Here is a 23,946-nt window from a genome sequence, read left to right as displayed (position 1 = left end):
TGATCCGATGAGTGCAACGGTCGCAGAGCGTCAGAGTGCTGCTGTCTGTCGGCCATGGCCTGTCTGATGGCCGCCTGGTCCGTCCACAACCCCGCCGTCACCAACTCCATCATCATGGTGAGTATGCTGGACACACGCAGGGGACACGCACGCAGGGGACACACTGGCCACATCTCAGAGACATACTGGAGACACAATTCAGACAGACTGAGCACATGTTGGACACATACGGGGACAGACCGTGTGTATAGTGGACAGTAATCAGAGTACTTAGTGTAGGTCAGAGTACTTAGAGTACTCTCATGACGTGCGGTACCTTCAGAAAATGCTGCAGATGTTGAACATGAAGAATCCATCAGAGTTCACTTGGACACCAAGTTACACTGAGCTTCATTCAGGTTCCTCTTCCTCTCACCATCATCATCATCATTAAAAACAAGAGTCACGTTTGCCAAGCTTCACCATCACGTCTGAACTCTGAACATCTTCAACCAAAAATATAAACATTTCATTCTTCAGTGTCTTCATTTGACAACACGTCAAAAGCCTTTTCATGTCTTTGACGATTCTGGACGTGTAGTCCACACCGTGGACACACAGTGGACGCACAGTGGACGCACAGTGGATATGCAGGAGACATCGTAGTCAGACATTAAGGAAAACGCTGGACTTGTCTTATGAGAGACAGTTGATAGAGACATGAATGACACACAGTGGACATGTTTGGACATACAGTGAGGCAGTATTTGATTTCATCCATTCTGGTGACGTGACTGTGATCTATGACAGGAGATGAAGGTGAACTGACTTAACACTGATGATGGTGATGATGATGGTGATGAGGATGAGGATGAAGATGAGGATGTGGCCTGTTTGTTCTCAGTCAAGATAAATCCTCGCTGACTAAGCTCGTCACTGTCCGACAGTTACCTCCTGCAGATTAGTGTCCCATATGGGAGCAGGACGCTCACACGCTGTCCCACATGCAGCCGTGGACGTCCAGCCAGTCAAACTTTATGTATAGCACGTGTCAAACGCAGGACGACACAATGTGCGTTACTCAAAGTCAAAACACAGTGAGGTCCAGGACTGTGCGGGGTCCAGGTCTTCAGGAGACACAGATATGTACAGTTCCGCATCACCTGCATCGTGGTGGACGTTTATTTTGTGTTTCTGGACAATGAACGAGGACAACACATTCTCACTCCCACTCGTCACACTCAGGCCCAGCCAGGACCCCTTGGTGTCACTTTTGAGCATCATTTTCGGTTTAAGTTAGCAACAACAAATATACAACGTCCGGTTAGACTTTCAAAATAAAGCTTGCTGAGGAAGAACTAGTTAATGTTCTGAAACAGTTGCACTTGGGTTCGGTGGAGGAAAACATTGTGGTTCGGCTAAAATAACTATGTTAGTCATGTTTGAGACTTTCGTACATTATGGTCGGTAGCTTAGAAAAGTAATTTCACATAAAGTCCGTCCATCTTTGAACAACCCCTCCACCCCACCTTCCTCCAGAAGCAGACTTTTCCGGCTCTGTATGCTGCATCATTGGACTCGTTGGGACGGCCGTCTATAGAAACCAGGTCAGACTTCCCTGCATGTGGAAAGATCATGCTGAACGGTACCTGACCCTGACCAAGCGTCCGTATGTGACGAGCTGGAATGGGAACGGATACTGTAGAGATTAGACAGTAATGGTCCAGGAATAGACCCTTGGGGTACTCCACAGACAACACCCATTGTGTCCCAAAGTCTCCAACGGACACAAAGAACTGCCTGTCCTGTCTGATGTGGAGTATTTGCGGAGCAGTTGACAGTTTGGTTTTTTCCACTGATATGAAGGTATGCATGGGGTGGACAAAATAATATAAACACCACCTGATCACCTTGTTCCCTGATCTAACCCTCAGAACACCAACGGACCTCCAGACCTGATGTTGGACCCCCGGACGGTGTGTGTTTGTATGGACGAGGTGGTCAACAAGCAGCTGACGGGCGACCAGCAGACGCCGCTGCTGCAGGGACACCTGAAGAAGGTGGACAACAACCTGACGGAGGCCCAGAGGTTCTCCTCGTTGCCACGGAGGCCGGCGGTGAACATCGAGTTCAAAGACGTGTCGTACTCCATCCGAGAGGGACCCTGGTGGAGGAAGAAAGGTACTGATACAGAAACTACATCTGACATGAGGTTTCAACCAGAGCTCCAAATAACAACTGTTTCCATCACTGATTCATCGTTTGGTTGAAAAAAACACAGAAAACAGTTAAAGATGAGTTTCTACAGACTGAGGTCGTCAACCGAAAGTCCAAAAACCTCAAGAGATTCGGTTCATTGTGATGGTAAAAATGTGTAGAACAGAGCAGAGAATCTTAAAGAAGACAAGGAATGACTTAAACAATTCATAAATTATCAGAAGAGCAAATTATTTTCTGTCAAGGTCTGATTAGAAAATCTCACCAAGTAGTCAGAATCAACACTTCCTGCTGCTCCTTCAAAGTAAAAGTTTTTCTCACTGGAAGGTTTTTACTACAAGTACTGAGTCTGCGCTAACATCGCACCTGAACTTTGACCCTGTGATGTCATTGTGATGCCATGTCATCATTTATCCCTGATTGGTGAAAAGAAACAGGAAAACAAACATGAGATCCTCATCAGTGGTGGAAAGTAACTCAGTACATTTACTGAAGTACTACTGTACTTTTACTCTATGAGGCTAATCGTACTGCTGACACTTTAACTGCCTGAGGCTGAGAATACTTGTGTACTTGTACTGTTGATACTCTAACTGCCTGAGGCTGAGAATACTTGTGTACTTTTACTGTTGATACTCTAACTGCCTGAGGCTGAGAATACTTGTGTACTTGTACTGTGTCTGTGTGGATCTGTTGTGGACGAGCTGATGAATCTGTTTCCGGCTCTTCCAGGTTAAAGCGCTGTTCTTTTCTCTTATCTTATCTTATCTTATCTTGGCTCGGGTTCAGCTGACCTCAGGTCAGGCAGATCCGGTCTGTAGCGGCTCTCTCGGTCGTCTGTCGCTCAGAGTCCAAACACGAGGATTTCATGGAGATGAATTAAAGGGAAATTGGTTTCATGTATCAGAGGATTGTGGATTTAGCTTCTGCTGCTAACAGCCAGAGCGGACGTTTGAGAAACTGGACCAGGTGAGCTGCTCTCGGTTCAGGTCTGATGATGTTCCATGCATAATGACGGACTGGATCTGCTGGAAACGGCAGTGAAATCCTCCCATCAAGCATCACAGTGACGAACAGCATCAGTACTCGAGTAAAAGTCTTTAGTTTCCGTGAACAGCTTCACTGAAACAGCATCAACAGTTTATTATTATCTGACTGTGTGTGTGTGTGTGTGTGTGTGTGTGCGTGCGTGCCGGATTATCAGGCTGTAATCTGTTAATCCCAGTCAGGGTCTCCTGCTGTAAATAGCTGCAGGTCAGATTAGAAACAGCTCTGTCGCTCCACGCCGCAAGAAAAGAAAAGACTGATGACAGAAAAAAACCACCTGATGATGTTTGAGAGGAGAGTCGGCCTGTCAGTCTGAACGCAGGGCTCGCTGCTCCACGCACTGATGCTAACGCCGTGACAGGAGGCACAGCGGCCGTCCACCAATCAGGAGGTCGGTGGTTCGATCCCTGGCCTCGCAGTCCACATGCTGAAGATATTGAACCCCAGAACTGCCCGATGCTGCGCCATCGGCGTGTGAGTTCACACGTACGTCACTTCAGATCAAAGCGTCTGAAATGCCTGATTGTAACTGTAGACGACTGCTGTAATCTATTACACCGTGTGCTGTTCTGTTACACCGTGTGGTAATCTATTACACCGTGTGCTGTTCTGTTACACCGTGTGGTAATCTATTACACCGTGTGCTGTTCTGTTACACCGTGTGGTAATCTATTACACCATAAAGTAATCTAGTACACCGGACTGTTCACACTTCGTATATTCACCGCTGACCAAATAATTAGCATCCAAATAAAAAGCAGTTTGATGATGTTCAGACTCGAATGTTCCTGAATGTTTCGTTGAAATTAAATGTTCAGTTTTTATACTTCAGCATCTGGAAACGTTTCAGACAACGAACCAAACTGAACAACTATGCTTCATTTTTCTGTTTGAAGACGGAGGGAATCTGAAAACCTCGTATCGTGTTTCAGCTTTTTAGAACAAAACAACGAAAGAAAGACTGAAGAACACAAAGAGTTCAGTCTGCAAACAGGAAACCTGACCAGCCTGCAGGGGTCAGAGGTCAGGGGTCAGGGGTCAGAGGTTGGTTTCGTCTCTGCAGAGTAAAAATGTCAGATTTGTGTCAAGAGCAAAAACAAAGTTTAAAGCTTTAAAGGAGCAAAATCATTTTAGTCTCAAAATGTCCAAACTGCAGTCACCTCAGTACTCCATCTGTGTATTTAATGCAGTAATCCTTTAAGTCAGAGCTGCTGACAGAATCCAGTCCAAGTGAAGTCTGAACAGGATGAACTTTTTTTAACTCAATGATGAACTCATGAATCAACAACGTTAGTGCTCAGAAAATCCAGTGAAGTCGTTTAATTCATCTGTTTTAGTGCACGTCCGCCTCCGTCTGCTGCTGTCAGGACATCAGCTGCACTGTGTGTACTTGTACCTGCTGTACTGCGCTGTATTACCAGATGAATAATACCTCAGTACTGCTGCGGCTCGTCGTGTTCACACTGTAATGAGCAGCTGTCAGAGTCTTCAACAGCTCAGATTTCCTTTGAAGCAGCAGCTTAACGTGAGTTTCACTGAGAACAATCACACCTGCTCAGGTGTGACCAACGCTCCGCCTCCTGATCACTAGTCTGACTCACAGCTGCTCCTCATCCTCCAAACCTGACTTGAGTGAATGCTCACTGCCTGACAGTCAACGCTGAGGGAACTTCTGCCGAAGGTCAGCGTGTCCACCTTCCTCCAGCGCCACCATCAGCTGTCCTCTGCTGACTTTGAGGACCAGACTCCTAAAACCAACTGATTTCATTATTCAGAGTTTAAAAGTTCATTCTCGACCAGCAACTCTAAGTTTCACAGCGCTCGATCCGGTTTTTAGCACAGTCCTCCTCGTCCACGTCAGTGAAAACTGATGGAAGCCGCCGTCGTCCAGCTCCACCACTTCAGTTTCTGTTCTGACAGAACTCCACAGTTTGCCTCCGATGATCAAACGCGCTTTAGCTGTCGTCAACTGACTGCAGGTCAGTTGATCATGAAGAGGCGGGAAATGTTTCTACAGGCCAGGAATCCAGTTCCCGCCAATCACAGTCACTCAATCCACAGGAAGGGACAGACACATTGTTACTGCAGTACTGTGTGTTACTGCAGTACTGTGAATATTACTGCAGTACTGTGTGTATTACTGCAATACTGTGTTACTGCAGTACTGTGTGTATTACTGCAGTACTGTGAGTATTACTGCAGTACTGTGTGTGTTACTGCAGCCCAGTGTGTTACTGCAGTACTGTGAGTATTACGGCAGTACTGTGTGTATTACTGCAGTACATTGTGTGTTACTGCAGCGCAGTGTGTTACTGCAGTACTGTCAGTATTAGTGCAGCACAGTGTGTTACTGCAGTACTGTGTGTATCACTGCAGTACAGTGTGTGTTACTGCAGTACTGTGAGTATTACTGCAGTACTGTGTGTATTACTGCAGTACAATGTGTGTTACTGCAGCCCAGTGTGTTACTGCAGTACTGTGTGTGTTACTGCAGTACTGTGTGTATTACTGCAGCACAGTGTGTGTTACTGCAGTACTGTGAGTATTACTGCATTACTGTGTGTATTACTGCAGTACAGTGTGTGTTACTGCAGCGCAGTACGTTACTGCAGTACTGTGTGTGTTACTGCATTACTGTGTGTATTACTGCAGTACAGTGTGTGTTACTGCAGTACTGTGAGTATTACTGCATTACTGTGTGTATTACTGCAGTACAGTGTGTGTTGCTGCAGCCCAGTGTATTACTGCAGTACAGTGTGTGTTACTGCAGCGCAGTGTGTTACTGCAGTACTGTCAGTATTACTGCAGTACTGTGTGTGTTACTGCAGTACAGTGTGTGTTACTGCAGCACAGTGAGTTACTGCAGTACTGTGAGTATTCCTGCAGTACTGTGTGTGTTACTGCAGTACTGTTCGTGTTACTGCAGCGCAGTGTGTTACTGCAGTACTGTGTGTGTTACTGCAGTACTGTGTCTATTACTGCAGTACTGTGAGTATTACTGCAGTACTGTGTGTATTACTGCAGTACAATGTGTGTTACTGCAGCCCAGTGTGTTACTGCAGTACTGTGAGTATTACTGCAGTACTGTGTGTGTTACTGCAGTACTGTGTGTATTACTGCATTACTGTGTGTATTACTGCAGTACAGTGTGTGTTACTGCAGCGCAGTACGTTACTGCAGTACTGTGTGTGTTACTGCAGTACTGTGTGTATTACTGCAGTACAGTGTGTGTTACTGCAGTACTGTGAGTATTACTGCATTACTGTGTGTATTACTGCAGTACAATGTGTGTTACTGCAGCCCAGTGTGTTACTGCAGTACTGTGAGTATTACTGCAGTACTGTGTGTGTTACTGCAGTACTGTGTGTATTACTGCATTACTGTGTGTATTACTGCAGTACAGTGTGTGTTACTGCAGCGCAGTACGTTACTGCAGTACTGTGTGTGTTACTGCAGTACTGTGTGTATTACTGCAGTACAGTGTGTGTTACTGCAGTACTGTGAGTATTACTGCATTACTGTGTGTATTACTGCAGTACAGTGTGTGTTACTGCAGCCCGGTGTATTACTGCAGTACAGTGTGTGTTACTGCAGCGCAGTGTGTTACTGCAGTACTGTCAGTATTACTGCAGTACTGTGTGTGTTACTGCAGTACAGTGTGTGTTACTGCAGCGCAGTGTGTTACTGCAGTACTGTGTGTGTGTTACTGCAGTACAGTGTGTGTTACTGCAGCACAGTGAGTTACTGCAGTACTGTGAGTATTCCTGCAGTACTGTGTGTGTTACTGCAGTACTGTTCGTGTTACTGCAGCGCAGTGTGTTACTGCAGTACTGTGTGTGTTACTGCAGTACTGTGTCTATTACTGCAGTACTGTGAGTATTACTGCAGTACTGTGTGTGTTACTGCAGCGCAGTGTGTGTTACTGCAGCGCAGTGTGTGTTACTGCAGCGCAGTGTGTTGCTGCAGTGCTGTGTGTATTACTGCAGTGCTGTTTGTGTTACTGCAGTGCAGTGTGTGTTACTGCAGTACTGTGTGTATTACTGCAGTACAGTGTGTATTACTGCAGTGCTGTATGTGTTACTGCAGCGCAGTGTGTATTACTGCAGTGCAGTGTGTGTTGCTGTAGTACAGTGTATATTACTCGAGTACAGTGTGCGTTGCTGCAGTACAGTGTATATTACTGCAGTACAGTGTGTGATGCTGCAGTACAGTGTGTATTACTGCAGTGCTGTATGTGTTACTGCAGCGCAGTGTGTATTACTGCAGCACAGTGTATATTACTGCAGTACAGTGTGCGTTGCTGCAGTACAGTGTATATTACTGCAGTACAGTGTGTGATGCTGCAGTTCAGTGTGTATTACTGCAGTACAGTGTATATTACTGCAGTGCAGTGTGTGTTGCTGCAGTACAGTGTATATTACTGCAGTACAGTGTGCGTTGCTGCAGTACAGTGTATATTACTGCAGTACAGTGTGTGATGCTGCAGTTCAGTGTGTATTACTGCAGTACAGTATATATTACTGCAGTGCAGTGTGTGTTGCTGCAGTACAGTGTATATTACTCTAGTACAGTGTGCGTTGCTGCAGTACAGTGTATATTACTCAGTACAGTGTGCGTTGCTGCAGTACAGTGTATATTACTGCAGTGCAGTGTGTGTTGCTGCAGTACAGTGTATATTACTGCAGTGCAGTGTGCGTTGCTGCAGTACAGTATATATTACTGCAGTGCAGTGTGTGTTGCTGCAGTACAGTGTATATTACTCAGTACAGTGTGCGTTGCTGCAGTACAGTGTATATTACTGCAGTGCAGTGTGCGTTGCTGCAGTACAGTGTATATTACTGCAGTGCAGTGTGCGTTGCTGCAGTACAGTGTATATTACTGCAGTGCAGTGTGCGTTGCTGCAGTACAGTGTATATTACTGCAGTGCAGTGTGCGTTGCTGCAGTACAGTGTATATTACTGCAGTGCAGTGTGCGTTGCTGCAGTACAGTGTATATTACTCCAGTACAGTGTGCGTTGCTGCAGTACAGTGTATATTACTGCAGTACAGTGTGCGATGCTGCAGTTCAGTGTGTATTACTGCAGTACAGTGTATATTACTGCAGTGCAGTGTGTGTTGCTGCAGTACAGTGTATATTACTGCAGTACAGTGTGCGTTGCTGCAGTACAGTGTATATTACTGCAGTACAGTGTGTGATGCTGCAGTTCAGTGTGTATTACTGCAGTACAGTGTATATTACTGCAGTGCAGTGTGTGTTGCTGCAGTACAGTGTATATTACTCAAGTACAGTGTGCGTTGCTGCAGTACAGTGTATATTACTGCAGTACAGTGTGCGTTGCTGCAGTACAGTGTATATTACTGCAGTACAGTGTGCATTGCTGCAGTACAGTGTATATTACTGCAGTACAGTGTGCGTCGCTGCAGTACAGTGTATATTACTGCAGTACAGTGTGCGTAGCTGCAGTACAGTGTATATTACTGCAGTACAGTGTGCGTTGCTGCAGTACAGTGTATATTACTGCAGTACAGTGTGTGTCGCTGCAGTAGAGGTTACTGTTGGTCAGAGAAGATTAAATCAGATTCAATCAGATTAAATGTGATAATCTCATTAACGAGCGTTCAGCCTCCATCAGCAGATAAACACCACAGCGGTTACAGCAGGGCGTCTTCATCATCACCATCATCATCATCATTCTCTTTGGTTTCCGTGGTAACCTCACATCTATAATTACTGTCATTATATTCCAGTGCTTTATGTGTGGACACGATGGAGCAGCTCGTTTTCTTCAGCTGAATGAATTCATTTTGTCACAATCGATACGAACGGACACATTTCATGAATTCATGTTCTCAGAACAAAGAGAAGGAGGGTTTTCTTTCTTTCTTTCTTTCTTTCTTTCTTTCTTTCTTTCTTTCTTTCTTTCTTTCTTTCTTTCTTGTCCTCACACCAGTATTGGGTGGGACAGTTCTAGAGGAAGAAGGACGTCTTCAGTCTTGCTGCTTGTTCAGAGTCTCAGCAGCTTCACAGACGATGTCTTTGGCACAGATCTTTGATCAGGATGAAGGAGCTGATGGTTTCACCGTTAGTGTTCAGGCCTTCTGCTCATTTCAGTTTGTGAGAATGTGAGCAGATTAACGTGAAACCGGATTGAGAGAAAAAACCTCCAAACTCACATGAAACCTGAACTGGCGGACTTGAGGACAAAGAGCGTCTCTCAGGCCGGCTGGGAACCTGCAGACTGATTGTTTCTGTTCCCTCTCAGGTTACAAAACTCTCCTCAAAGGGATCTCTGGGAAATTCACCAGCAGGGATCTGGTCGCCATCATGGGGCCCTCAGGAGCCGGGAAGTCCACCCTCATGAATATCCTGGCCGGGTACAGGTGGGTCCCACTCATGGATCTGTGTGTGTGTGTGTGTGTGTGTGTGTGTGTGTGTGTGTGTGTGTGTGTGTGTGTGTGTGTGTGTGTGTGTGTGTGTGTGTGTGTGTGCACGCACACATCTGAAAAGTCAAAGTTAAAGTAGAACTCTGAGACCAAAGTAGTGAGAAGATTTCCCTCTGAGATGATGTGAAGCAGAAATACAAAGACATTTATACTGGAGTAATCGAACAGCTACAGCAGCTCTGAAGAGACAAACAGTGACTGCTTCTTCTCTTTGATTGGTTGAATTATTTGCTGCATGGTAATCAATAGATATCTTGTGGTCGTCAACAAGTTGTAGCAGGATTCAACTTCCTGCTGTTTTCACACTGAAACACAGAAACTGAATCACTCAGAAAGCAGGTGAGGTGTTGGAGCTCCCTCTGGAGGCCGAGGACAGAACTGCACCTGCACAACAACAATGACGACATGCAGAAAACATTCAACCACTGAAAACATTCACTCAAGTACTGCAATCCTGCAATTATCAGGTACTTGTACTTGTGCTACTTTATACTTGTAGTAACTTTGCAGATGAAAATTTTAAATGCAACATGAAAAATAATCTTTTGCATATGATGCAGTGCAGTTCTAGAAAACTACCCCACAGTATAAAAAGTACCTCAAACGAGCCTCAAATAAGACTAACGGAGGGACAGGTCCTAAGTGTGCTGTCCTCATGTCTTCAGGACAGACCTGAAGCCTAAATGTTACTGCGTTTCAGAGGGAAATGACGTACTTTTTACTGCTTTAGCTACAGCTTTAGCTTCATGTCTACATTTAGATTATTGCTAAATGGCAATCAACAAATAAATGATGACGAGCGACGACAGATTAAGATGTTCACAAGCTGCCCAGCAACAGGTGACGTCACTCAAACCAGCTGCAACATGAACAATGAACACATGAATCAGTCATGACAGAGCACATCTGACTCTGTATAATGAGTACTGTAAGTACAGTTTACTGCTGATACTTCTGCACTTTTACTTAAGTCAAGTCCAGGATCAGTATGAGTCTGGTCCGGTATCAGAAATCAGAAATCAGAAAAAGCTTTATTGCCAAGTATGATTTTAGACATGCGAGGAATTTGTTTTGGTGAAGTTGGTGCATGACACATCTACTAAAAATAAGCTATTAACAAGTAAAAAATATAACAATATAAATATATATATATGCAAGTCTATTTTCCTTTTTTTTTTTTTTCGGAAACACAGTCTCTCTTGTCAATGTCAGCTGTTGTCAACTGTTCTTGTGGCGTGAGGTTTTGGTCCTAATGGACTGCAGCCTCCTGCCAGGGGGGAGTGTCTCAAAGAGTTTGTGTCCAGGGTGGGAGGGGTCAGCCACAATCTTTGCCTCCAGAACCCTGAGGCGTGCAGGTCCTGGAGAGACGGGAGATTGCTGATCACCTTCTCTGCAGACCGAATGACACGCTGCAGCAGCGTACCAGGTGGTGATGGAGGAGCTGAGGATGGACTCAATGATGGCTGTGTAGAAGTGCACCATCATTGTCTTTGGCAGACTGAATTTCTTCAGCTGCCGTAGGAAGTACATCCTCTGCTGTGCTTTCTTTATGAGGGAGCTGATGTTCGGCTCCCACGTGAGGTCCTGGGAGATGATAGTTCCCAGGAAGCAGAAAGACTCCACAGTGTCAATAGTGGAGTCACAGAGGGTGATGGAGGCAGGTGATGCTGAGTTCTTCCTGTTGTCCACAACCATCTCCACTGTCTTTAGAGCGTTGAGCTCTAGGTTGTTCTGGTTGCACCAGGTCACCAGATGGTCAACCTCCCACCTGTAGGCGGACTCATGGCCATCAGAGGTGAGTCCGATGAGGGTGGTGTTGTCCGCAAACTTCAGGAGCTTGACAGACTGATGACTGGAGGTGCAGCTGTTGGTGTACAGGGAGAAGAGCAGAGGAGAAAGAACACAGCCCTGAGGGGATCCGGTGCTGATGGTCTTAGCGTCGGAGACGTGTTTCCCCAGCTTAACGCGCTGTTTCCTGTCAGACAGGAAGTCTGTAATGCACCTGTAGGTGGAGTCAGGCACGCTCAGCTGGGAGAGCTTTTCCTGAAGCAGGGTTGGGATGATGGTGTTAAAGGCAGAGCTGAAACCTTTAAGGTGTACATTGGTGGAGGTGACTGGAGCTGGAGCTGTTGGGAGGTGTCATGGGGGATGGTAGATGGACTGTCCCTTTGTTTTTCAAAGCAGCAGTAGAACCCGTTCAGGTTGTTGGCTAGGTGTCTATCGTTGGTGGAGTGGGGGGCTTTAGCCTTGTAGTTGGTGATCTGTCTGAGCCCTTTCGTCACAGCCTCCGTGTACTGATCCAGACTGTTGGTAGCAGTCCTGAACACATCCCAGTCCGTAGAGTCCAAACACGCCTGGAGATCCTCCACAGCCTCACTGGTCCACTTCCTTGATGTCCTCACTACAGGTTTGCCGAGCTTTAGTTTCTGCCTGTATGCAGGAATCAGGTGGACCATGACGTGGTCAGAGTGGCCGAGTGCGGCACGGGTGACGGCGTGATAAGCATCCCTGACTGTGGTGTAACAGTGATCCAGAATATTCTCCTCTCTGGTCGGGCATTTAATAAACTGTCTGTATTTAGGGAGTTCGTGAGTGAGGTTACCTTTGTTAAAGTCGCCAAGGACAATAACTAAAGAGTCCGGATTGGTCTGCTCCACACGCAGTATCTGGTCAGCGAGCATACACTGTGCGTCCTGCACGTTGGCCTGCGGCGGGATGTAAACGCCGACCAGAATGAATGAAGTGAACTCACGGCGTGAATAAAGGGCTTACAGTTTATGATGAAAGATTCCAGGTCAGGAGAACAGTGCTGCTGGATCACTGTCACGTCGTTGCACCAACCACTGTTGAAGTAGAAACAGATTCCTCCACTTTTAGTTTTGCCGGAAAGTTCGGTATTAATCCAGAGCCACATCTCGATGAAGCACAAAACCGCTGATGAAGTAAAGTCCCTGTTTCTACACAACAGCAGTTGTAATTCCTCCAGTTTGTTGGGCAGTGAACGCACGTTAGAGAGAAATATTCCCAGTAATGCTGTATGTAGTCCGTGCTGGCGAAGGTGCACCAGCCCACCGGCCCGTTTTCCTTTCCTCCTGCGTTTCGCTGCGTGAGCAAAGGTGAGCGCACCTTTGAGCAGGATGTCCATAATTTCCACTGTTGGGAGCAGAAAATTAGGAAATAAATCTTCTGGTGCTGTTACCCTGATGTTCATGAGCTCTTCTCTGGTGAAAGAGCTCCGGGTACCATCACAAAAACACAGACTTAAAACACAAAACAAAACAACGCACACCAAGGCAGCCGTCTGCGGCGCCATCTTGATCTTATGGGTCCAGTCCAGGATCAGTATGAGTCCGGTCCAGTATGGGTCCAGTCCTGGATCAGCAGTGCTTGTGTCTCCGTCCACAGAGAGACGGGGATGAAGGGGGAGATCCTGATCAATAGTCAGCCCAGAGACCTGCGCTCCTTCCGGAAGGTTTCCTGTTACATCATGCAGGACGACATGCTGCTGCCTCACCTCAGCGTGCACGAGGCCATGATGGTAAAACTGCTCAGAGCTGAGTCCAGTACTGCAGTACTGCTCTTAAGTACACTTTGAGGTGTTCTTCCTTTGTGCTTTTTACTTCACTTCATGTATCAGGTACCTGCAGTTAGTTTGCACATTAAAAAAAAACTGTTGTTTTACAGTTACAGTTGTTGTAACTTAAACCAAAAGTATGAAAAGGAGTAAAATCAGCTTCAGTTCAGCAGCTTTAACACCAGAGAAGATGTTACCGTGTCAGTGATACTGCAGTATGTACCAACAAGAGTAAAATACAGAGTACAGAGGCACAGTGGTGGAAGGACTACTGAGGCTCTCTACTGAAGTAAGTAAAAGTAACAATTCCACATTCTGAAAGTACTCCATTACAAGTAAAAGTACTGTGTTCAGTACTCATAAAATGGCTGCGGTGAGTGTAAAATCATTCTTTTGTAATTTAATATAAATAACAGGTTGTTTGCAGATGACGTCACGTTGCTCTTTTGTTGTGGTGTCAGCTGCAGATGGAGGGCAGGAAGTGATTTTCTGGACAGGAAACCCCTTAACAAAAGCTCTAAATGCAGATGTTTTGTGTCGTCAGATTGATTAAACCAAGAAACCACGAGGAGCTTTTATCAGGTACCAAAGTTGTTCTTCATAAGGATGAAAAATGTGAAAAATTTACTGAGAAACGACAGAAAAAAACTGTCTTGTTAACTGTGTGCAGTTGGGAGGAGGCGAGTCTGATGACGGTACCTTTCTCTCTAATTTCATCTAAACCAGCTCAGTAAGAACATTCCTCCATCTCTGCCCTCCATCTGGATTTAACGTCACATGACTTCAAACAGCCTCTTTGTAATTTGGAATCTTTCTGGATTATTTCATCAGACATTAATGTGGAATTATTTCACTGTTTGCTGCTTGAGTTCATGACAAATGTAAATCTGTAGAGTGAAGAAAAAAGTGCAGTATTTCCATCAGAGTTTAAGTCCAAGTATTCCATAGAAATACTCAGTGAAGTATAAGTACCTCAAAATTGTACTTAAGTAGTGGAGTAAATGTACTTCCTTTGCAGCACTGGTACTGGATGATTCTAGAAGTACTCTTCCAGTAGTGTACAGCACTGTGTACTCTTGCGTATCTGTGTTGTGTGGAGTGTTTTTGGTGTAATCTGGACTCTGTAATCCAGTCTCGTGGACCTGGTTTCTGCAGGTCTCAGCCAACCTGAAGCTGCAGGAGAAGGTGGAGGCTCGCAGAGAGATGGTGAGTCCTGACCCCTGACTACTTCCTGGTCACAGATTCAGCTCAGAGGTTAAATTCTGCTTCCTGGTCTCTGAGTGTTCTCAGGTCCAGGAGATCCTGATGGCACTGGGTTTACTGGACTGTGCCAAAACCAGGACATCCCACCTGTCGGGGGGCCAGAGGAAGAGACTGGCCATCGCTCTGGAGCTCGTCAACAATCCGCCGGTCATGTTCTTCGATGAACCCACAAGGTCAGAGTGCCAGTCTGTCGGCTGATTCTGGGTCAGTCTTTCAGCTTCAGTCGCATTCGATTCAACAGAAACTGAAACCGCTCAGCTGAGTTTTCATGTATACATGTACATATTTGTATACATGTACACGTATGTATATGTGTACATATTTGTGTACATGTACATATTTGTATGTTGTTCAGCATGTAACCTCTGTTGTGCGAAAGTTTGGCTCCAGTAATTAGCCCGACTCGGACATCCTGTGGACGGTGTTTAGAACAGATCTGTGGTGATGGACAGCTCACGTCCTCTGCAGTGTCTGATAAAAACTGAAGACGCTTCCTTGTGTGTCTCCATGTCTCAGTGGTTTGGACAGCTCGTCTTGTTTCCAGGTGGTCTCTCTGCTGAAGGCTCTGGCTCAGGGAGGACGGACTGTCATCTGCACCATCCATCAACCGAGCGCCAAGCTGTTCGAGCTGTTCGACAAGGTGAGTGTGCACACGCATACGCGCACACACACACACACACACACACGCACACACATAAACACACACAGATACATAAACACACACACTCAGTGGTGTATACATAACTTTTGGGGACATCACACAGACTTACGTTCATGTCCTGTAGACTGACTGACCTTTAACCTCAGTCGTCATCCTAAAAGTTTTAGTTTTAGGTCCCCACAGTGTCAGTAACACACACACACACACACACACACACACACACACACACACACACACACACACACATACACACACACACACACACACACACACACACACACACACACACACACGATAATGATGTGATTGGACACTTTGCTGCAGATTAAACCTGTTGGTCTGTGAACTGTCCGAGACACTTTACTGTCCAGCCAGTACTTTTACTCTTGACACAGTAGTAATGGAGTAGTAAGAGTGTCCAGGGATCCGTGACATCAGTCCATCGTCATCGTCCATCGTCTCGATGGCGTCTCAAAAGTCTTTGCTGTGTCTTTCAGCTCTACGTCCTCAGCCAGGGTCAATGCATCTACAGAGGCAAAGTCTCCAGTCTGGTTCCTTACCTGAGAGACCTCGGACTCAACTGCCCCACCTACCACAATCCCGCAGACTTTGGTAACTTCACACCTGCACAGCTGCACACACCTGCAGGATTTATGACATCACTAGTCTGGAGCCAATCAGGGTGCAGCACTGAGAACAGACCAGTTAAACTTTACATGTGAACAATATTAGAATTTGAAGAATCAGAGTATTTTAATATGTGTACAGTCTGCCTGGAGGGAAGCTTTAACTACAGTTCTGAGGTACTTTTACTTCACATTAGCTACGAGTGACGAACACTGTCAGACAAATGTACACTATTCACCTTTGGGGTGGAGACATAAAGTTAATACTGACATAAAGTACAAGTTCCTTGAGTGTGTAGATAAGCACAGTGTCTCAGTAAATGTACCCAGTTACAGTGAGATGTAAAAAGGAGGCTTTGAGGAGGCTCCTCCAGCATCCAGCAGCAGCATCTAGTGGATGTCAGAGGAACTGCAGCTGAACAGGACGCTGAGCGCTTCCTGTCACGTGACTCCAATGTCACAGTTTGGCGTCTCTGTTGCGTCCTCAGTGATGGAGGTGGCTTCCGGAGAATACGGCGATCAGATGGTCCGACTGGTGAAAGCCGTCCAGGACAGGAAGTGTGAGCAGGACCATCAGACTGAACTGAACGGAGATACAAACGTCCACCCGTTCCTGTGGCAGCGCACAGAGGAGGTGAAAAACAAACACACCACACGCCAACACCATAACATGCCAACACACCAACACACCAACACTCCACATGTCAACATACCAACACTCCACATGTCAACATACCAACACGGCAACACGCCAACATGCCAACACACCAACACACCACACGTTAACACACCACATGTCAACACGTCAACACACCAACACACCAACACACCACACGTCAACACACCACATGTCAACACACCAACACGTCAACACACCAACACGCCACATGTCAACATACCAACATGGCCACTCTAACACACCACACGTCAACACACCACATGTCAACACACCAACACGCCAACACACCAACACGTCAACACACCAACACGCCAAATGTCAACATACCAACATGGCCACACCAACACACCACATGCCAACACGCCAACACACCAACACACCAACACGCCAACACACCAACACACCAACACGCCACATGTCAACATACCAACATGGCCACACACCAACACACCACATGTCAACACACCAACATACCAACATGCCAACACACCAACACGCCACATGTCAACACACCACATGTCAACACACCAACACGTCAACACACCAACACGCCACATGTCAACATACCAACACGTCAACACACCAACACGCCACATGTCAACACACCAACACGCCAACACACCACACGTTAACACACCACATGTCAACACACCAACACACCAACACGCCAACACACCACACGTTAACACACCAACATGTCAACACACCAACACGCCAACACACCAACACACCACATGTCAACACACCAACATGCCAACACACCAACACACCAACACACCACATGTCAACACACCAACACGCCAACACACTAACACGCCACATGTCAACATACCAACATGGCCACACCAACACACCACATGCCAACACACCACATGCCAACACGCCAACACACCAACACGCCAACACACCAACATGCCACATGTCAACATACCAACATGGCCACACCAACACACCACATGCCAACACACCACATGCCAACACGCCAACACACCAACACGCCAACACACCAACACGCCACATGTCAACACACCAACACACCAACACACCAACACGCCAACACACCAACACACCAACACGCCACATGTCAACACGCCACATGTCAACATACCAACATGGCCACACCAACACACCACATGCCAACACACCACATGCCAACATGCCAACACACCAACACGCCAACACACCAACACGCCACATGTCAACACACCAACACACCAACACACCAACACGCCAACACACCAACACACCAACACGCCACATGTCAACATACCAACATGGCCACACGCCACATGTCAGCACACCACATGTCAACACACCAACACGTCAACACGCCACACGCCAACACACCAACACGCCCACACACCAACACGCCCACACACCAACACATCAACGCGCCAACACACCAACACACCACATGTCAACACACCAACACGTCAACACACCAACACACCAACACGCCAACACGCCAACACGCCAACACACCAACACGCCACATGTCAACATACCAACATGGCCACACCAACACACCACATGTCAACACACCAACACGCCAACACACCAACACACCAACACGCCACATGTCAACATACCAACATGGCCACACACCAACACACCACATGTCAACACACCAACACGCCAATACACCAACATGCAACCATACCAACATGCCAACACACCAACACGCCACACGTCAACACACCACATGTCAACACACCAACACACCACACACCAACACACCAACATGCAACCATACCAACATGTCAACACACCAACACACCACACGTCAACACACCAACACGCCAACACACCAACACGCCACATGTCAACACACCAACACGCCACACGCCAACACACCAACACACCAACACACCACACGTCAACACACCAACACGCCAAACTATTACTGATGAAAATCTTCTGTGTGTGAGACTGTTTGAGTGAACGTGATTGAGAATCCAACACATCGTCCAGATGAAGACCTCATGTATTCATTCATTCATTCATTCATTCATTCATTCATTCATTCATTCATTCATTCATTCATCGTCATGGACGTTTTGATCCTCACTTCCACATTGATTATGGATCAATATATTGATTATTGTCTCCATTAATCACCTGGGGCCTAGGATAAGGGATTCAGCCGGGATATGTTGGTGATCCTGGCTCAGCTGATCCCTGATCCGGTTGCACAAAAGCAGGATAGCAGAAAGTGGTCTGTTATCTGTTATGGGATGAGTTACCATAGAGATTTATTCTGTGGAGCTGGCCTGCTCCAGACCAGGCTAAGCTCCAGGATCTATTGAATCTCATCCCTTATCTCAGTCAGCATCATCACAAACAGAAACCAGCAGTTATTCCACTGAGCACTACACACTGTTATCACATCCAACCTGATCCACGTCATCATTTACACATTAACACAAAACATAAGCAAAATTAATTTCAATTTTAATTCATTTCATTAATTTCAATCATTGTGGATAAATGATGATTTTAGATGATGTTGCAACCATCAGATTGACAGTTTCCCATAGACTATATATAACATACACGTCCAATATAAACATAAATACACATCAAAGAGTAACATGATGTTCCTTTAGTGAATAACGATAAATCAAAGCATCAGTTTTTTCCAAACTGAAGTCACACAGTGACTCAGAATCAAAGCATATCATACATACGGAAGCAACCGCTTCGCGTCAAACGGTTCACGCCTCTGCATCGTCCATTCATTTCTGATAATGAACACCTCGAAGGGCATTATCCCGCTTATACCATGGTCACTTACGAAAGAAATAAATATTAAATCAATTATTAATACGTTAATATTGTTTTTTACTGTTAAAAAGTTTTTCACAAGAAGCGGCTGAGTGGACTATTTAATATCTGTCGTTGTGACGCGTTGCCAGGGTAACCGGCTCTGGCCACAGAGCCTGCAGCTCGGTCGGCTGCAGCTGTTATCAGACCTGATCAGTGGAGGGAAGAGAGACGACTGCTTAACGTCATGTTACGATACAAAGCATCATTTCAGAGGGCGAGTGCGCCTCTTACTGCTTGTGTGTGTCCAGAGGATGATGCGACATTTTGTTTCAAAGAATCAAAGTCCACAGATAGTTTCCTAAATCGTTTTTATTGCAAGAAATATTATCCACCATGGACTCTGATCATTAAATGTGTATCAAGCAAGTCTCTCCTAAATCGTTTTTATAAATATTATCCACCATTCACACTGTATCAAGCAAGTAAGTAAAGTAGCAAGACGGAAAGACAGGCGAGGAACTATTTAAAATTAAATGCAACATTGCCGTTGATCATGAATGTCTTGCCGTTGTGATAACTAACCTAATTTAGAACAATCAGGCTATTTGACCAGAACTTTTTTATAGGTGTCCTATAACACTTTTTAATGGACACCCTGCAGCCAATCAGAATCGAGTATTCACCCAGACCATGGTATAACAAGGAGTTCTACAGTCTGATGGAGTTACATTAACACAATTTCAAATGATTCATAACCAGAGTACAACTATGTTTTCGGAGATGTTAATCAACTATTTGGATTGTAATTGTGATGTTTCAGCGGAGCAGTGAGTGGGTATTTGTGCGCTACTTACGCATTCAGGCAGTCTGCAATACTTTGCCATGCTTTCTCTCGTTGTTTTATAACTGTGGCGGTGTTGCCTTTCTTTTTAATTTGGTCCTTCACCTCCTCGTAAGCCTCCATGAGGACTTCTGCCTCCGACGTGGAAAAGTGGACGCTCATGTTTTGGATTGGTTGAACTCAGCTCAGTCACTTATCCTGGATGTCTTAATCCTACTTTTGTGCAACGGGCCCCTGGTCTACTTTCTCTGAAAGGTGTTGTGATTCAAAGCAGCTCATGTGTTGATGCAGGATTCAGATTCTTGGCATCAGATCAGATCAGATCAGATCAGATCATTGATTATTGATTGATCTCATGGTGCCTTTGTCTCTCAGGAGAGTTCGTCGTCTGAAGGTTGTCACAGCTTCTCCGCCAGCTGCATGACTCAGTTCTCCATCCTGTTCAGGAGGACTTTCCTCAGCATCCTCAGAGACTCGGTGAGAGACGGCAGTGACGCCCACTGGATGCCACCACTGCTGCGGCTGACAAACGGTCACATGTGAAAACACACCAGAGTAACACGCTCTCATTGGTCGAGCAGGTGCTGACTCACCTGAGGATCTCCTCTCACATCGGGATCGGCGTTCTCATCGGTCTGCTGTACCTGGGCATCGGGAATGAGGCCAAGAAGGTTCTCAGTAACTCAGGGTTCCTCTTCTTCTCCATGTTGTTCCTCATGTTCGCTGCTCTGATGCCCACAGTCCTCACATGTGAGTCCACGTCAGTCAATCGATCAATCACCCGATTGACAAGAAATGAATGATCATCGGTCTGAAGGCTCAGATTCATCGGGATGTAAAAAACAAAAACAACAACGGAAACAAGAAACGATAACACATGTCCTTTTAGTCCCTTTGTTTTTGTAATTTTGGAGTTATTGTGGATGTGACGCTGTGTTTGTGTTTCCATCAGTTCCTCTGGAGATGGGAGTGTTCCTGAGGGAACACCTGAACTACTGGTACAGTTTGAAGGCTTATTACCTGGCCAAAACCATGGCTGATGTCCCCTTCCAGGTAACGATGTGTGATTCAACGATCGAACCAGCAGAGTCAGCAGTAAAAGTACCGAAGTATTCACAGCTTCATGCAGTAAAAGTACAGTAGTACTCTCAGCTTCATGCAGTAACAGTGCAGTAGTATATGATCAATGAATTTTTATCTTTTTCATCACAAACTACAAAAAACACGTTTACAACATGCGACCCTTCTGCATTGAGTACTATGGTGTACTATCGATCCTGTGTACAGGTAGTATTCCCGGTGGTGTATTGCAGTATTGTGTACTGGATGACGGCTCAGCCTCCAGACGCTGGCCGGTTCTTCCTCTTCTTGTCGTTGGGGGTCCTGACCTCTCTGGTGGCTCAGAGTCTGGGTCTGCTGATCGGCGCCGCCTCCACCTCTCTGCAGGTGAGTTTCACTAAACTCACCTGTGTGAGCTCACAGACAGGTGAGTTCACCTGCTGACGTCACTCAGTTGTGTTTGTTTCCTGCAGGTGGCAACATTCGTTGGTCCGGTCACTGCGATCCCTGTTCTGTTGTTCTCTGGGTTCTTCGTCAGTTTCGACACCATCCCCTGGTACCTGCAGTGGATGTCCTACATCTCCTACGTCAGGTGGGGGGGGGGGGGGGGGGGCCTTTACGTTTCTACCTGAAAACATAATGAACTTCCCCTCAAATAATGATGGAATTAATATTTTTGCTGGAACATTCAGACTTTGTTTCAGCAGATTCAGATCAGGACTCATCTTTTTCAGGTGTTCGGTCTCTGGCCGTGAAGACTTATGTCAAATAATCAGTGTTTGAAAAGCCTGAAAAGAGAATATTTTCTGTATCCTGACTGTAAGATTAAATCCTGTGTCGTGTTCAGGTATGGTTTTGAAGGCGTCATCCTGTCCATCTACGGTCTGGACCGAGACGATCTTCACTGTGATCAAGACGACACCTGTCACTTCCAGAAGTCTGAGGCCATCCTGAAGGAGCTGGACATGCTGGATGCCAAACTCTACCTGGACTTCATCGTCCTCGCCATCTTCTTCTTCTCTCTGAGGCTCATTGCTTACTTCGTCCTCCGCTACAAGATCAGTGCCGAGAGGTAGACCAGGACCAGGACCAGGACCAGGAGAGGAGAACATCTGAATTAGGACAGAACCTTTAGGCCAAAGTTAGCGTGTAGCTGTGGAGTTTGTCTCCACGTGAACACTGAATCTACTTTGGCTTGCTATTAAAAAACTGAGAAAGAGGAGACGACATGAGATTTGATTTGGACAAACAGAGCAAAGGTCAAAGGTCTCTGAGTGTCATTAGAGGATCAGGTGCAGGGTCTCCTTCACATGCCTCCTTCACAGGAGCTGGTCTCCTGATTCCTGAAGGTCTAACTGTGCCGCCGCCCGAAGGACCACAACAAAGTGACCTGCAGGACTGGAGCACAGCTGAGTTTTGTATGTGGTTACCAAAATAAAAGCCTGTGCAGTCGGACGAGGAGGTGGGACTCAGTCTGTCTTCAAAGCGTCTCAGGATGGAGAAATGATGTACATGTAGTTTATCCCTGAGCGGTCAAACACTGTGTATCTCTGACTGTTTGTGAGAGAAGATGAATTTTTTCCTGAATAAACTTTATTTACTCCCGCAGTCCTGACAGATTTCTTTAACAGCACTGAAATCACCTGAGCTGGTGTGAAAGTCTGCAGCCACGAAGGTTGAAGCAGTGTTACCTAGCTGCAGCTAACAAGCAGCTGGCAGGTGGACTGAAAACAGACCAACCACTCGACCGTGTGATCTGACCATGAATTCATCTGCTGATCTCTACCTGTTCATAAAGCCACCTGTGTTTTCGGCAGGAATGGGCCGGTCATATGGTCTCTGTGAAAGTGAAAAGGAGTGGAAACAGGTGTGCTGAGGTTGCTCGGGTTGAGTCCACCTGGGTTTGAGCTGCTTCAACAATGAAAAGGGAAGAAAGTGTCATGACATCACAGCAACAGTAATAATATGATACAGGAACCTTTATGTCTGGTTCCAGTCTGGACTGCTACAGTTAAGATAATCCTTTATGAATGTTAAAGGTGTTAAACAGCAAACTACAGAGTCTAAAAGTCAGAAGCATCAATAAAATAAGAATAATGTGATAAATTAATACTCAATATTATTATTATTACCTTTATTTAACCAGGAAGTCCCATTGAGATTCAAAATCTCTTTTACAAGAGATACCTGGCCAAGGTAGCAGCCAGTCAGAACATATTAAAATGTAACAAATACGACATATTAAACAAACAAACAAACAAACAAACAAACAACAAGAACAACTATTAAAACATAGCGGAGCGGACCTCTCAAGAAAAACAACCACGTCTCCATCACCACATTCTTTAAGATGCCCTTAAATGTATTAATTGATATGAGTGTTTCTAATCCAAGGTCCTTCTGCACATTATTCCAAGCATTATTGCGAGACACACATGAGTGAATCAGTTTGTGTGTGTGTGTGGTTCTCTGAGAGCAGCAGGAAGGAAGGAGGTGCAGGGTCTCCTTCACATGCCACGGGTGGAGCGGCGTCCATCAACAGTCCACCCAAACGACTTTGTGTCCTTTGTCAGTCTAACAAGCTGCATGTAAACAGGAGACAGATTCTTCTGTTCATCACATGAAAGGTGCAGCGGCTGGTGGTGATGTCACTGAAGCATGGAGTGCCACATGGATCCTTCCTTGGCCCGTTTGGTTTTTCTATACTAATGGAGTGTCTTTTATCATGACATTTTAGTTTCAACGGGCTAAACTTTGTGATATTTCACAAGAAGAAAGCAAAAATTTGAG

General features: G+C 45.8%; 2 protein-coding genes across 2 annotated transcripts in view; both read left to right on the top strand.

The window, feature by feature from the left end:
- Positions 1–23,946, top strand: part of spcs2 (signal peptidase complex subunit 2) — a 308,748-nt gene that overhangs the window by 4,864 nt on the left and 279,938 nt on the right. The gene's annotated exons all lie outside the window — the stretch shown is intronic.
- Positions 9–22,457, top strand: abcg1 (ATP-binding cassette, sub-family G (WHITE), member 1). The gene is made up of 15 exons (XM_070971193.1): positions 9–117; positions 1,914–2,160; positions 9,507–9,624; positions 13,093–13,225; positions 14,417–14,467; positions 14,552–14,697; positions 15,041–15,164; positions 15,683–15,797; positions 16,300–16,445; positions 20,473–20,574; positions 20,679–20,847; positions 21,050–21,150; positions 21,385–21,543; positions 21,630–21,748; positions 22,004–22,457. Exons 1-15 carry the CDS (start codon positions 55–57, stop codon positions 22,230–22,232), a joined length of 2,022 nt encoding a protein of 673 aa, XP_070827294.1. The 5' UTR covers positions 9–54; the 3' UTR covers positions 22,233–22,457.

Source organism: Chaetodon trifascialis, chromosome 9 (genome assembly GCF_039877785.1).
Source record: "Chaetodon trifascialis isolate fChaTrf1 chromosome 9, fChaTrf1.hap1, whole genome shotgun sequence".
Classification (NCBI taxonomy): Eukaryota; Metazoa; Chordata; class Actinopteri; order Chaetodontiformes; family Chaetodontidae; genus Chaetodon; species Chaetodon trifascialis.
The sequence above is the reverse complement of the archived record's forward strand: the minus strand, read 5'-3'. Positions and strand labels throughout refer to the sequence as shown.